This window comes from Pseudorca crassidens, chromosome 17 (assembly GCF_039906515.1).
Source record: "Pseudorca crassidens isolate mPseCra1 chromosome 17, mPseCra1.hap1, whole genome shotgun sequence".
In the NCBI taxonomy this organism is placed as follows: domain Eukaryota; kingdom Metazoa; phylum Chordata; class Mammalia; order Artiodactyla; family Delphinidae; genus Pseudorca; species Pseudorca crassidens.
In genome coordinates, this window is record NC_090312.1 from 1,974,262 (window position 1) to 1,986,389 (window position 12,128).

Consider the following 12,128-nt stretch of genomic DNA (forward strand, 5'->3'; position numbering starts at 1 on the left):
GGCTGCTGGAAGCAGGCAAGTTGCTGAGTCCTGGACAGGACCTGCCAGCCCTGTCGTCCCCGATTAGCGGGTAATGCTTCCTTGATGCACAGTTTTATTAATCAAATTAGTAAGTGCGGAGGTGACCTTGGCCGGTTCTGCTGAGAGGGGCATTCTCCCAGGAGGGGCAGGTGGGTCGGGGAGGGACGCACCTGGATGCCCTGTCCCTAGGCTCCGGCAGGTGGCGCAGCCCTGCCATCCCACTCCGAAAGCTGCATGCCCTCATCACACCCACTTACCCATTCCCTCACACTCTCACCGCCCCCCCCCCCCCGCCCACTCACTCCCCTGCCCCAGTAATGCTAAAGAAGGTGGTGGATGGCAGGGGCCAGGGCTGCCTGGCCCCCCCACAGGGTTGCTCCTGCCTGGGGACCTCACAGAGGGGACAGGGATGATGCCCGGAGACGGGGGTGGCTGGGCCTTGGTCTGCAGGGGGGCTTCCTTGCTCTCCTGGGTCTGCTGCTCGCCCTTCCCCAAACCTGCACTGCACTTAAGCGGGCAGCGGCTGCCCCCTGGTGGCCACGGGGACCCCTGCCCCCCCAACCCTGCCTAGGGCTGCAGGCGGCACCCCGTCCCACCTCTCACTCCTCTTTTTGGGGCCAGATCCTGAGCCACACCACCGCGGGACCCAGGAGAGTGTGGCCGCCGTGGTCTCTGGGGGCCGTCCACCAGTACGCATGGCTGGGGGGGAACACTGAAGGCTCACGGTCTGAGGAGCCCAGTTCAGTGCCAAAGGGGCTGGGGAGGAGTCCAAGGGGGCTAGAGTGGGCTGGGGGCACCCCTCAGTGCTGGGCTCAGGTGCAGGAGGATGAAACGGCCCCACAGACACCTGCCCGAGGCTGGAGCAGGGGCCTCGGACGCCCAGGCTCGACTGCAGGGCGAGGACAGGTGGGGCAGAGCCTGGCAGGATGGGGTGGGGCCTGGCGGGGTGAGGGCGGAGACAGGGTGAGGGCGGGTGGAGCTTGGCCAGATGGGAAGTGAGGGCGGGAGATGGGCCTGGCTGGCAGCTTGGTAAAGGACTGGACTGCAGATGCAGGGCTGGGGTCAGATCTAGGCCCTCGACGCAGAAGGGGTCAGGATGAGGGGACAGGAGGGACGGAAGCAGGGATGGGTCCCCGCTCTGTCCACGGAGCGACAGTAAAAGGTGTTGCAGTAGTTGGCCTTGGCTGGGACCCCGACCAGATGGGAGGCAGTGCTGTGGGCGCTCCAGGCTGCTGTGTGGAGGGAGGGGCAGGGCGGGAAGGCAGCTGGGCCTTCTCCAGCCTGCTGGGCGCCAGGTGGGCCAGCGGGAGGGGCGCCCAGACGGAATCACTGGGGGCCAAACAGAAGCTTGGCTTGGGGCGCAGCCAGTCCTGAGGGAGGGTGTGGACAAGATATGGCATGCTGGGGGGGCGGGGGGATGGGGAGAGCTCAGCTGAGGGGCCTCAGGAGCCCAGCACGGGGGGCAGGGGGCATCTGGGCTGCAGGGACCTGCTGGCAACACGTCACCCCAGCCTGCCTGGCTCTCTGGGGACGGCTCCTTCAGGATCCAAGAAGGGCAGCCGGACACCCCCACCCGGGAAGCTGCCCTCAAGTGGGCACCCGGGGTGCAGGAGGACAGGGCAGCCCAGGGGCAGCCTCCTGGCACTTGGGAGTTGGGGTCCAGAGGCGACTGTGACACTTCCCGTATGGGGGGGGGCAGCACCTGGCCCACATCACTGGGCTCGGACACACCTCATCTCACAATGTCTTTAATGGGCAGCTCTGGGCACTGGGTGGGGCAGCAAACTGGCCCGAAGGTGCTCTGGGGTCAGGAAGGCGTGCATGGGGTCCTCACCCCCAGTCAGCTGGAGCCTGTGCTGGGGCTGGGGTGTGGGGAGAGCTGGCCCCTCACTGCCGGCCTGGGCAGCCCGGCTCAGGGGTGTGGGGCTGGGGACAGCCTCCTTCCAGCCTTGCCCCTCTTGGCCTTGCGGTTCCAGCCAAGGAGGGGCCTGGGGCTGGCTTGTGCGGGCCCTGGTGTCTCCCAGCCACACTCCTTCTGGCTCCTCAGAAGCGCCCCCAGGGCTGGCCGGCGGTCCCCCTGTGTTCGGGATGGAAATGGGTATCGGTCGGCACCCTGGCCTGGCCTGCTTGTGGCCAGCCTGGTGAGTGCGACAGGGACGAGCTGGGTGGTATTCAGGGGGCACATGGCGGGGTCCCTGGGAGGGCGGCCATGCAGCAGGGCACCCCGGGGCCTCCAGGAGGGTGGAGGCCAGCTGAGGGGTGGGCTGGGGCCTTGTCAAGGGCAGGAGCTGCTACCAGGTGGAGGCCGCAGCATAGGCGGCTGCTGCCTGGAAGGTCACCCGAGTGCCCTCCTGGCATCTGCGGATGTTGGGGGCTTGGCGGAAGGCCCAGGGCCGGGGCGGGACAAGGAGTTAGGGACCACCCCCCCAGGGCCCCGGGGCTCACCGAGCCAGGCGGCTCGGCACCAGGCAGCAGCGTCAGCACCTGCAGGCTCACGCCCTCGTCGCCCACGCCCTTCAGCTGGGCTACCACATCTGCATGCTTCCACCACCTGCACGGCTGCCCGTTCACTGACACGATGTAGTCACCCTCCTTCAGGCCGGCCGCCTGCAGGGAGGCGGGGAGAGTCCCGCGGGCACCCCTCCACCTCTGGCCAGTCCCATCTTCCCCCTTCCCGCAGTCAGCCCCGGGGCGGGGCCCCTTACCGCGGCCCGGCCCCCTGGAACGACAGCCGCGATGAGGACGGGCGCGTCGCCCCGCAGCGTGAAGCCGAAGCCGCCCTCTCCTCGGGCCACGTGGATGGGCCCTGCCAGCCGCCAGCGGTTCCTGGCTGAGAACACGGACAGGGGCCCCTGGGGGCGGCCAGAGGTCAGAGGTCAGAGGCCTGGCTGGGCTGCTGCCCTCGGGGGAGCCCCGGCCTGGAGCACCCTCGCCCCGATCTCCACATTTGGGGACAGAAACCAGCAGGGTCTGCAAGGGGGCCGGGCAGGGTTGGGCCGCCATCGAGGGCCTGCCTGAGAACGCAGGGCAGAGCCGAGGTGGGGGTGGCCTGGGAGGTGCTCACCAGACGATGGAAGATGTCAGCCACCTTCACCCGGGAGAAGCTGGGCGCCCTGCCCTCCGGCCTCCGCTGTGTCTTAGCTGAAAGGGAGAAGGGGGAGGGAGGGCGTGGCTGAGCCCAAGGCTCTCGGCCCCAGAACCCTGGGAAGCAGCCGGGTGCGGCTCGGCCAGAGCGGAGTGGGTGACCCGAATGCAGCCCGTGCACACCGGCCCCTCTGTGGGCCACCAGCAGGAGGAGCCCCGGGGGGTGGTTCTTGGGGGTCCCAGGTGCAGGGAGAGGGGGGCGTGGAGCTGCCGTCACGGCTCCCCCGCCAAGTGCCCCGCTCCTCCTTCCAGGGCCCATAGCTCTGTGGCAAATGGCTGTTGCTCGCCAGGAGGCCTCCGCCCCCCGCCCCCCTGGGGCCAGGACACACCCACCCAAGGGGCCTGGCTGCTCACGCCGAACGTCAGGGGCCTCGGCGGCCTCACAGAAGTCGTCCTCGAGGTCGAGTTCCGAGTACTTGGCCAGAGAGCGCTGCAGCGCCTGGGCCAGCACGACCTGCAGCAGGTCCACCCTGCGCAGGGCCCGGCACACGGCATGCAGCCGCAGGGCCTCCTCCTGACCCAGGATGGCCCGCTTCAGGTGGGCCTTGCCTGCACGGGACAGAGCTGTCACATGCTGCCTGCCTGGCCCTTCCAGGCTGGGCCCCAGCTCCCCCACCACCAGGTGCTGCGAGAGGAGGGCAAGCGAGGGCTTCTGGGCTCATCCTGAGGGCCCGACGGCAGGTCTGAGCCGTGAAAGAACTGCCGCCGTGTGTGGCTCGTCCCCCCTGCCCCCGCCCCCTCCCGACGCCGCCCGCACTGCTGGGGCCCCTGCTCCGGGCGAGCTGGGGACCCCACCCGCCAGCGCCGGGGCATCAGGGCTGGGGATGACAGGGTGGAGTGGGTCATTCACGCCCGCGGAGGCCCCAGCGCCCCGCCCCTCCCTCAGCCGCCTCACCCAGCTTCCGGCGGTCCTCCTGCTCCTGGGGCAGGGCGGGGCCCCGGGGCTCAGACGAGGCCGGGAGCCCGAGGAAGATCTGCTCGAGGGCTGGAAGCTCCGCCTCCGCCACCGCTGTGGGTCAGAGAGGGCGGTGAGGCGCCGGCGGGGCCCTGCCGGCACACGGGCATGCGGGGCGGGGCACTCACGGGCGCCGTCACACAGGGCCAGGGCCGCGTGGTAGTGGGCCAGGGCGCGGAAGTACTCGGCCTTCACGTGCACCAGGGTGGTCCAGGGGAAGGGCACGTAGTCCTGGACGGGCGGCTGGGCCATGGTCTGATGCACCAGCCGGTACTCGGCCGCCACCTGCTGGCGCACACGGCAGGATGGTGGGGCCTCCCGCGAGCCCAGCGGCCTGGGCCCCCACCTCTCCCCACCCTGGGGCTTGGCTTCGACCAAAGTCCCAGCGGCCCTGCCCCATGCCAGGCTGAGCTCAGGGGCAGGGCCCCGGTTCCTGCCCTGATTGGTGTTGCCCCAGAGGCGGGTTGACAGCCGGCTCTGGGGCCCTACAGGAGGCCCTGTACCTGCCCCCCGCCCAGATCCTGGCTCTGCTCCTAAGCTCCGGCCGGCACCCTCGACCCAGGCCCTGCTGCTCACTGAGACACCGCAGCTTGGCCGGGCTCCCCGCCCTCACCTGGGCGGCCTCCTGAGCCAGGTGGAGCTGGGCCAGGCAGTCACGGGGAGCCACGGGGGCCTGCAGCAAGAGGCCCTCGAAGACGCACTCCTGGGCCTGGGCGGTCATGAGCTGCTCCAGCATGGAGAGTGAGGCGGGGCTCATGTCGGGGCTGGGTGCGTGGGAGAAGTTCTCCCTCAGGAGGCTGAAGGCCCCTGCGGAGGGGAGGGGGCTCAGGGTGGCACGGCGGGGCCACCCCACCCCCACCCCGTGTGCTCGGCCCTGGTTGGGGAACATCCTCTGCGCCCCACAGAGGGCCTGTGCGTGTGACCCCTCGGGCTAGGGGGCCATCGTACTGGGCCCCTAGCTCTGGCCACAGAGAAGGCTCTGCCCCTCACGCCTGGAAGCGAGGACCACGCAGGCACAGCTGGGGGGCCAGCCCTGGGCGGCTCTCACCCGCAGCCCTCTGAAAGGCCTCCACAGCACAGCTGGTGCCCTCGGGGCAGGAGCGGTCCTGGCGAGCCCCGATCTGGGTGTGGAGGGCGCCGATGTTGAAGAGCACGCTGCCCTTCTCGAAGGCCAGGGCCCGCTGCTGGGCCGGAACCCCCGTCAGCGAGTCATACCTGCAGGGTCGGGTCAGGCTGGGCAGAGCCCTCACGAGAAGCCAGGGTCTCAGAAGCGGCCGCCGCCCCCCGCCCCGCCCCGCCCCTACCAGTGGAACAGCAGCCCCAGGCTCCTGGCAGGGGTGACAAAGCGCGCCTCCTGGAAACACAGCTGATTGTAGTAGGCCGTGAGCAGCTCCAGGCCCGCCTCGCTCCGGCTAGGGGTCCGCGCGGCCTGCCGGGTGGAAGTCAGCAGGGTCCCACGGCCCCAGCCCACCTCATGGCATGCACACCGCCCTGGGAATCCCCTTGAATGCCACAGCCCCAGGAGAGCATCCCAGGGCCTAGGGGTAGACACGGTCACACCTGCCCTCCTGGGGGCTGCTGTGGACCACGTGCCACTCCAGGAGACTGTGCAGGGCATTGGGGCAAGAGACCCAGGCAGGGTCCCTGGGGTGGGGACAGGCACAGAGTAGCCATTCCCAAAGGGCCAGCAGCACCGAGCCTGTGTCTTCTCACCTATGGACTGGGAGGCACCCACCCACCTGCCGCAGGTCCTCCAGCTCCCGGATTTCAGCCTCGTAGGAAGCACTGTCCTCTCCAAAGTGCCCTGAGATCAGCTCCTGATTCGAAGGGACAGGCGCTGGGCTTCCCTGAAGTCTCCCAGCCCGACGCGGGTGAAGACCCGAAGCGAGGGGAGGCCCTGGTCTACACACTGACATGGGTGCCCCCCACCACAGATATGGGGCCTGGAGACTTGGTGATGTTTCTACTTGAATTCCCTCATTAACCCCACGAGGCAAGTGCTACCTGCCACTTGACAGGCAAGGACACTGAGGCCGAGAGGCGAGGCACCTTTCTGCCGGCCTGGCCGGAGTGGCGAGCTAGCCAGGGCAGCCGGGCTCACGAGCCCCAACAAGGCCCCAGGAACCAGCGGGTTTTCTCAGCACAGGCTCTGACTGGAAGAGGTGGCCCCCGCCAGAGGGACCCTCAGAGTGAGAGTCAGGACCCTGCAGCCGTCTTGGGGCCTCCAGTTCTGCTGACACCCATCCCAGGGTGCGTGCCTGTCTGCAAAGCCCACCCAATCCAAATCCCCCATAGCCTGGGGAGGCCAAGTGGCTCCAGGGCAGACCCCTCTCCTCTCTGGGCCTCAGAGTCTTCATCTCTGTGAGACGGCTGGACTAGGAAGCCCCAAAGACCCCTCCGAGCCCAGGGCGCACAGGCCAGCACTCACCTTCAGGGGCGTGGCCCAGTCTAGCTGCTTGGTCTCCTTCAGCCCCAGGGGGATCATGGGGACAGTGATACCTTCGCTAGAACCAGAAGCATCGAGTCTGGGCTCTAAGGCTGGACTCTGCTGTCCCCAGTGGCCACACAGTCCACCCGCTACCACTCCCGCCCCACGGGACACGCCTCTCCTCTGATTATGGTACATGTCCTTGCACACCACACACGTCCCACCACGCCCTGTCCTGGATCACATCCTCCCACACACACACACACGTGGTGGGTGCTGTTCTGCGCACGCATGCACACGCACCTCTGGGGCCGCTCCGCATCCTTGCACACATGCATCTCTGGGGCCAGCCTGCGTCCTTGCACACATGCACACACGCACATCTGGGGCCAGTCCGTGTCCTTGCACACGCGTGCACACACACCTCTGGGGCTGGTCGGCGTCCACGTTGCCATCGAGCCCCTCCAACTCCTCCTTCAGCAGCTGCAGGCTGGAGTTGACGTAGCTCAGCTCCAGGGCCACAGTCTCCCTCACCCGGGCATTGCTGGTGGCTCTAGGGGAGGCCAGGCTGAGGTGAAGCCCTAGCCCTGCAGGCGGCCCCACGCCCCTGGGCTTCGCTGCAGCCCCTGCCCTAGCCTGAGCTCTGGAGCCTGCTCCCACGGTGATGTGCTGACGGGCCCAGCCCCCTTGGGGGGCAGCAGTGGGGTCCAGGGCCCGCCAGATGACCTCCCCCTTCTCTGCAAGCCCCCGGGGTTCATGCAGACTCCTGTCCACGCGGGTATGTCGTGACTCTGGCCCAAGCACGTCTCCTTGGTCCCTGAGCTTCCAGGGCATAAGTGTCCTCCACCACCTCTCGCGCCCCCCAGGACACAGCTCAGCCTGCCCTCCACAGCGAATGGAAGCCAACTTCCCTGGAGGGGCGGGGATCAGACCCTCTCTGTGCCTGCCAGTGGGGCCACAGGTCCAGGAAGGCAGGGCTGGCCCTACAGATGGGAGGGACAGGGGGCCAGGGCTGCTAAGGAAAAGGAGTGGCCCAGGCCCAGCCGAGCCCCGCCCTGGGGCTGGTTCTGCACTCACTGGTAGTCTGCACTCAAGCAGGCCAGGCCTCCTCCCTGGGCCTCGGGCCATCACCAGTAGAACTGGCGTGTGTGAAGGTCAGCACACAGCTGCTGGTCACCATGTGCATCTCAAAGGCTCCCACACTGCACAGCAGTGGGGACACCCCCTCAAGCCCTGCTCCAGTCCCGCACGGAACAGAACTCGGCTGGCCCTGAGCCTGCCCTTGCCAGTTTGGGCCACCAAGGTGGGGGCCTGAGTCACCTGTGAGGGTCTCAGCTGAGCGGCATGACTGCCCCAGACCCCAGTGGGAGGCCCAGCCCTGCCTCTCAGGAGCCTGAATGGGAGGCCACGGTCACGGAATCACATGTGGACCACAAGACCAGGCACCCACCTGGGTCACTGCCCTGCCCCGGGATGCACCTGCCTCGCAGGGGCCTCGGGGAACACGGCACTGTTTTCCCACGGGTCGGCCGGCGACAGGTGTCCCAGGCAGCCAGCACGCACCTGTACAGGTTCTCGGCGCCCGTCCGCATCCTCAGCTCCCTGTTGATCTGCTGGTGGATCTGGGCCCTGCGGCTCTGCAGGCAGCCGTGCTGCGAATTTGCCAGGAGGTCACAGCCCTGCCGAGAGGCCACAGGTTACGGGGGCCGGGCCAGCAAGGACATGGCAGGGGGGGATGTGGCTGGGACTGGGGCCCCGGGAAGAATCTGGGCCTGTCCGGTGTGGCTCTGGGTCTCAGCAGCCCAGCCTGGAGCTCCCACCGGGAGATGGCCAATTACTCACCACACATCCTCCTGCACTTTTGAATTCCTTCTGTAACCCCCACGACCCATCCCGCCCACACAATTATGCCAGGCCACACACGTTTAATTGGAGGGGATGCCCAGCCGGCTGCCGCTGGGGCGCTAACGGAGAGGAGGCTCCCCTGGGCCACGCTGAACATTGCCGGGCTCCGTCCCAAACCGCAGGCCCAGGGTCCCTCTGCTCACAGGCAGCAGGCCAGGCCTCCCAACGGCCACCATCCGAAGTGCCTCTGCGCGGGTTCTGTACTGCATATGGGCCACCTGCCAGCCTGCCCACGTCCCGGGCCCCAAGCAGGGAGCCCTGCGGCAGGTTCCGAGGGTGAGAGGCTTCCTCTGGTGAGGGGAGGGGCTTCAGGGCCCCAGTGGGAGTGGTGCAGCCGCAGCTGCCACACCTCCTCCTGGCCATTTAAGGACCTCCCGTCTGGGTCGGTCACCAGCCCAAGAGTTGGGAAGGATTTCTCAGAATGTACTTCCTTGGGCAACGTTCTCTCAGGCTCAGGTGATCACCTGGCCCCCAAACGGAGCAGGGACGAGAACACGGTGCCTCCCAGGACCCTGCCCTGATGGCACAGACAGGGGAAGTTTTATTCATGCGGGGCTGACGCTGGCCTCCCTACAATGGCCACTGTCTTCCGCAAATCTGAGGAAGCATGCCCCCACTGTCACACACAGGGCAGTTTCCCACCTTCTGGGGGCTCTAGTTTGTCCCAGCCCTGTGCAGGGGGCACCCTAAAGAAGGTCTCACGCCCTTGCACAGACAAGGCTCCTGGTGCATAGCCACCTTGGATTATGGCCCAACATCTCATCCACACTCCAGTATTCTCAGGAGAGATCAATCAGGGAAGACTTCCTGCAGGAGGAGGTATTCTTCTGGGACTTGAAGGATAGAAGGCTTCAAGGTAACTGGGGCGAGGGGACTTGTCCACATTGAACAATGGGAGAAAGAGCAATCAACTTGGAGGACTCCCTGCTGTGGGACCCTGGGCAGGCCCTCATCTGTAGATGGGAAGGGGGCTGGTGTCAGGGTGGCACCAGGATGGAACAAGACAAAACACGGCTCTCCTCTCTCCGCTCTGCTTGTTGAGTGTCTGTCTTCCCACTAGCCTGCGCCTCTTCTCCGTAGTGCCTCCCATACCCACTTGGTGCAAAAGGGAATGAGCAGAGGATGTGAGCAGTCTCCCCTCCAGGAGGCCTGAGAATTTGGGGACAGAGGGGCAGGCCACAGCCGAAGCTACATCCCTATCCCTCTGAAGGTCCAACTGCAAAGCTCCAGCAGGTTCTAAGGGTTCTGGGTGAGCAGCACAGCTGTCTGCCTGGGGAGGGGTGGTCCACGTGCCGGGCAGAGACCTCCAGCCCCGCAGGGCTGTCCCCATCAACACAGTTCGTTTGTCTCCAATGTCAAGTGCTCCCGGAGAGATGTGTTGGAGGCGGGAGACCACGGCCTCTGAGCCAGGGTCCCCTCTGAGCTCCGCAGCCAGCACCCCCATGGCCTTGTGACCCTAACGCTCCCTCCAGAAGGCAGGTTGGCTGTGTGACCTGGATAGGAGGTGTGCCTACGGCCCAGTCCGCAGTGCTGGGCGGGCTGAGTGCCACACTCGCCCCCATTTCCGCACCAGGTGGTAAAGGGATGTGCCAGCTCGCCCACCTGTGGAAGAACCTCCACTCCGACGGAGAAGAGGGGCAACCCCCCACACCCTCCCTGCAATGGCCCTGATGGCATGGGTCTAGCGGATCCCCCAGAAGCGCAGGAGGAAATGGCATGGGCAGTGTCCAGAACTGGCTACGTGTGGGGGCAACTATGCCAGCACAGGCCTGGGAACAATCAGCAAGATGGTCAGCAGGGCCAGGCCTCACACCCTTGTGGGTGCAGGTGCCACCTATGCTTGGTGGCACCTGACTGAAAACCCTTGGGGACATGGATGCCCAAGGCCTGGCATAAACACTGGGGCAGCCTTTTGCTGACCACCTGGGGACAACTGGGCTCCCGGGCTGCAGAGGGAGGCAGCCAGAGCACCCTCTCCTTCCCAGGCACAGACTCGAATGTCTCCACACCCCCTCCCTTCCAGAGCTTCCCCAGTCGTCCTGGAAATGGTCCACAGTCCACAGCGCGTGGGGTCAGGGATTTCAGGAGGGGGCAGAGGTGCGGGTAGGTGAGAAGGGACAAACCACCTAGCTGGGCAATCCTCCAGCCATTTCCTGTACCCACGAGGCTTCAGCCACCTGTTGCTAAAAGTTTCATTAAACACAGAGCTGGGTGCCCAGGGCAAAGCTGAACAGCCCTAGGAGAGAGAGGGCAAAGCTAGAAAAGGAGGAATGATGGGCACCAGGAACAAACACTAGGGCCACGGGCTGTCACTGACCAGAGCCCAACACCTGTCACAGAAGGGGGTCCTGAAGCGTTGGAGAAAACCAAGAGGTGGACTTGCACTCCCACCTTTTCCTGGTCGACACAGGAGGGGTCCCCAAACGGGCTAGAGAGGAGCCCAGCAAAGGCAGACAGCTGGGCTCTGGCTCCGCACCGGGCCCCAGTTTCCCCAGCGATAAGCCCACCTTGCCTCTAGGGGCGAGCGAGATGCGGGGTTCGCCCCGGAGTCTAGCGGCGCGCTCGGACGGGAGAAGCCAGCGCCGACCCGGCAGTCCCGCGCCCGCCGGAGTCAGATGGCGACAGGAGCACGTCGGGTCTGGCAACCCCACCTCCCGGCGCCCCCCGCCCTGGGGCACTCCCACCTTGCGGACGCTGCCCGCCGCCTGCAGCCGGGCGCTCTCCTCGCCGGCGCCCGCACCGTCCGGCCTCCCCTCAGGGACCATTGCCGCCCGCCGTTCGGGCCGCGCCCGCCCGGAAGCCAACGCTGGCGCAGGAACCCCGGGCGCACGGGATCCCGCACTGCCCTCTCCCGGAGCGGGTGGGAGGGGTGGCCCAGTCGGCTGGAGGGGCGGGGCGCTGGGCGCCGAGCGTGCGAAACTTCCGCTGCCCAATCGGCGGCAACGGAGACTCCGACGGACAGCAGCCTTGGCCAACCAGGGTGCGAGGGAGGTGGGTCCGCGGCCAGGCCCCGCCCTCCCGCGCCCGCGGAGCCCCGGGGGAATGCGGTCGCCCCTGGCAACCGCCGGCCGGCGGATAAGGGAAAAACACTGCGCCGCGCAGGGCCCCGGGCTGCGCGGGTTTCACCCGCGCCGGCTGGGGGGCCTCCGCGGGGCTAGTCCGAAAACATCCGCAATGGGGTTAACGGTTTTGCTAGCGCGAGCGCCCGTGCAGCTCTTAAGGTCCGCTTTCCTGTCTCCGCGCGGGTACCCAGGCTCCGGCCTGGCCCCAGTGAGGTGCCATGGTCGGCCGTCCATTGTCACACCTCCAGAACCCGCTTCCAGAACCTTCCTCTGGAGCCCACACCCCAGAATCCTCCTCCAGAACCCACCTCCACAACCTGCTTCCAGTATCATCTTACCTGACTTGCCTCCAGGACCAGCCTGCTTCCAGAATTGGACTCTTTCCGTAACCTGCTCTCCCTGCAGGGTTGCCCCAGCGATGTGCCTCTGTCCAGGTCCTTTCATAATTTCTCTAGTTATGGTGACTCTGCAATGCATTCAAATTTCATGTGGGGCTCACCTCACCTAAGAACACACCGTTTGTAGGGGCAGGAACACCAGAGTAATAAGTAGCTCTAGTTTATCAAGTTCCGATAAAGTTCCAGCTTGTCCGTCCTCACCATCTCCCCTCCGT

General features: G+C 66.6%; 1 protein-coding gene across 6 annotated transcripts; it reads right to left on the reverse strand.

Annotated features, from left to right (window-relative positions):
• Window positions 1-1,753: 1,753 nt before the first annotated feature.
• Window positions 1,754-11,323, reverse strand: RHPN1 (rhophilin Rho GTPase binding protein 1). 6 transcript variants are annotated; one of them, XM_067712682.1, is made up of 15 exons: window positions 11,138-11,323; window positions 8,112-8,227; window positions 6,973-7,101; window positions 6,549-6,624; window positions 5,860-5,937; window positions 5,425-5,474; window positions 5,169-5,335; window positions 4,734-4,927; window positions 4,249-4,408; window positions 4,061-4,174; window positions 3,499-3,714; window positions 3,086-3,162; window positions 2,727-2,873; window positions 2,467-2,628; window positions 1,754-2,098 (listed from the first exon to the last, which is right to left on the reverse strand). In XM_067712682.1, exons 1-15 carry the CDS (start codon window positions 11,216-11,218, stop codon window positions 1,934-1,936), a joined length of 1,932 nt encoding a protein of 643 aa, XP_067568783.1. In that variant the 5' UTR covers window positions 11,219-11,323; the 3' UTR covers window positions 1,754-1,933. The 6 variants fall into 6 exon arrangements, with proteins under 6 accessions (XP_067568783.1, XP_067568782.1, XP_067568780.1 ...); XM_067712681.1 differs by having other exon boundaries at window positions 3,520-3,714; window positions 4,249-4,405; window positions 5,425-5,549; XM_067712679.1 differs by having other exon boundaries at window positions 4,249-4,405; window positions 5,425-5,549.
• Window positions 11,324-12,128: the final 805 nt, after the last annotated feature.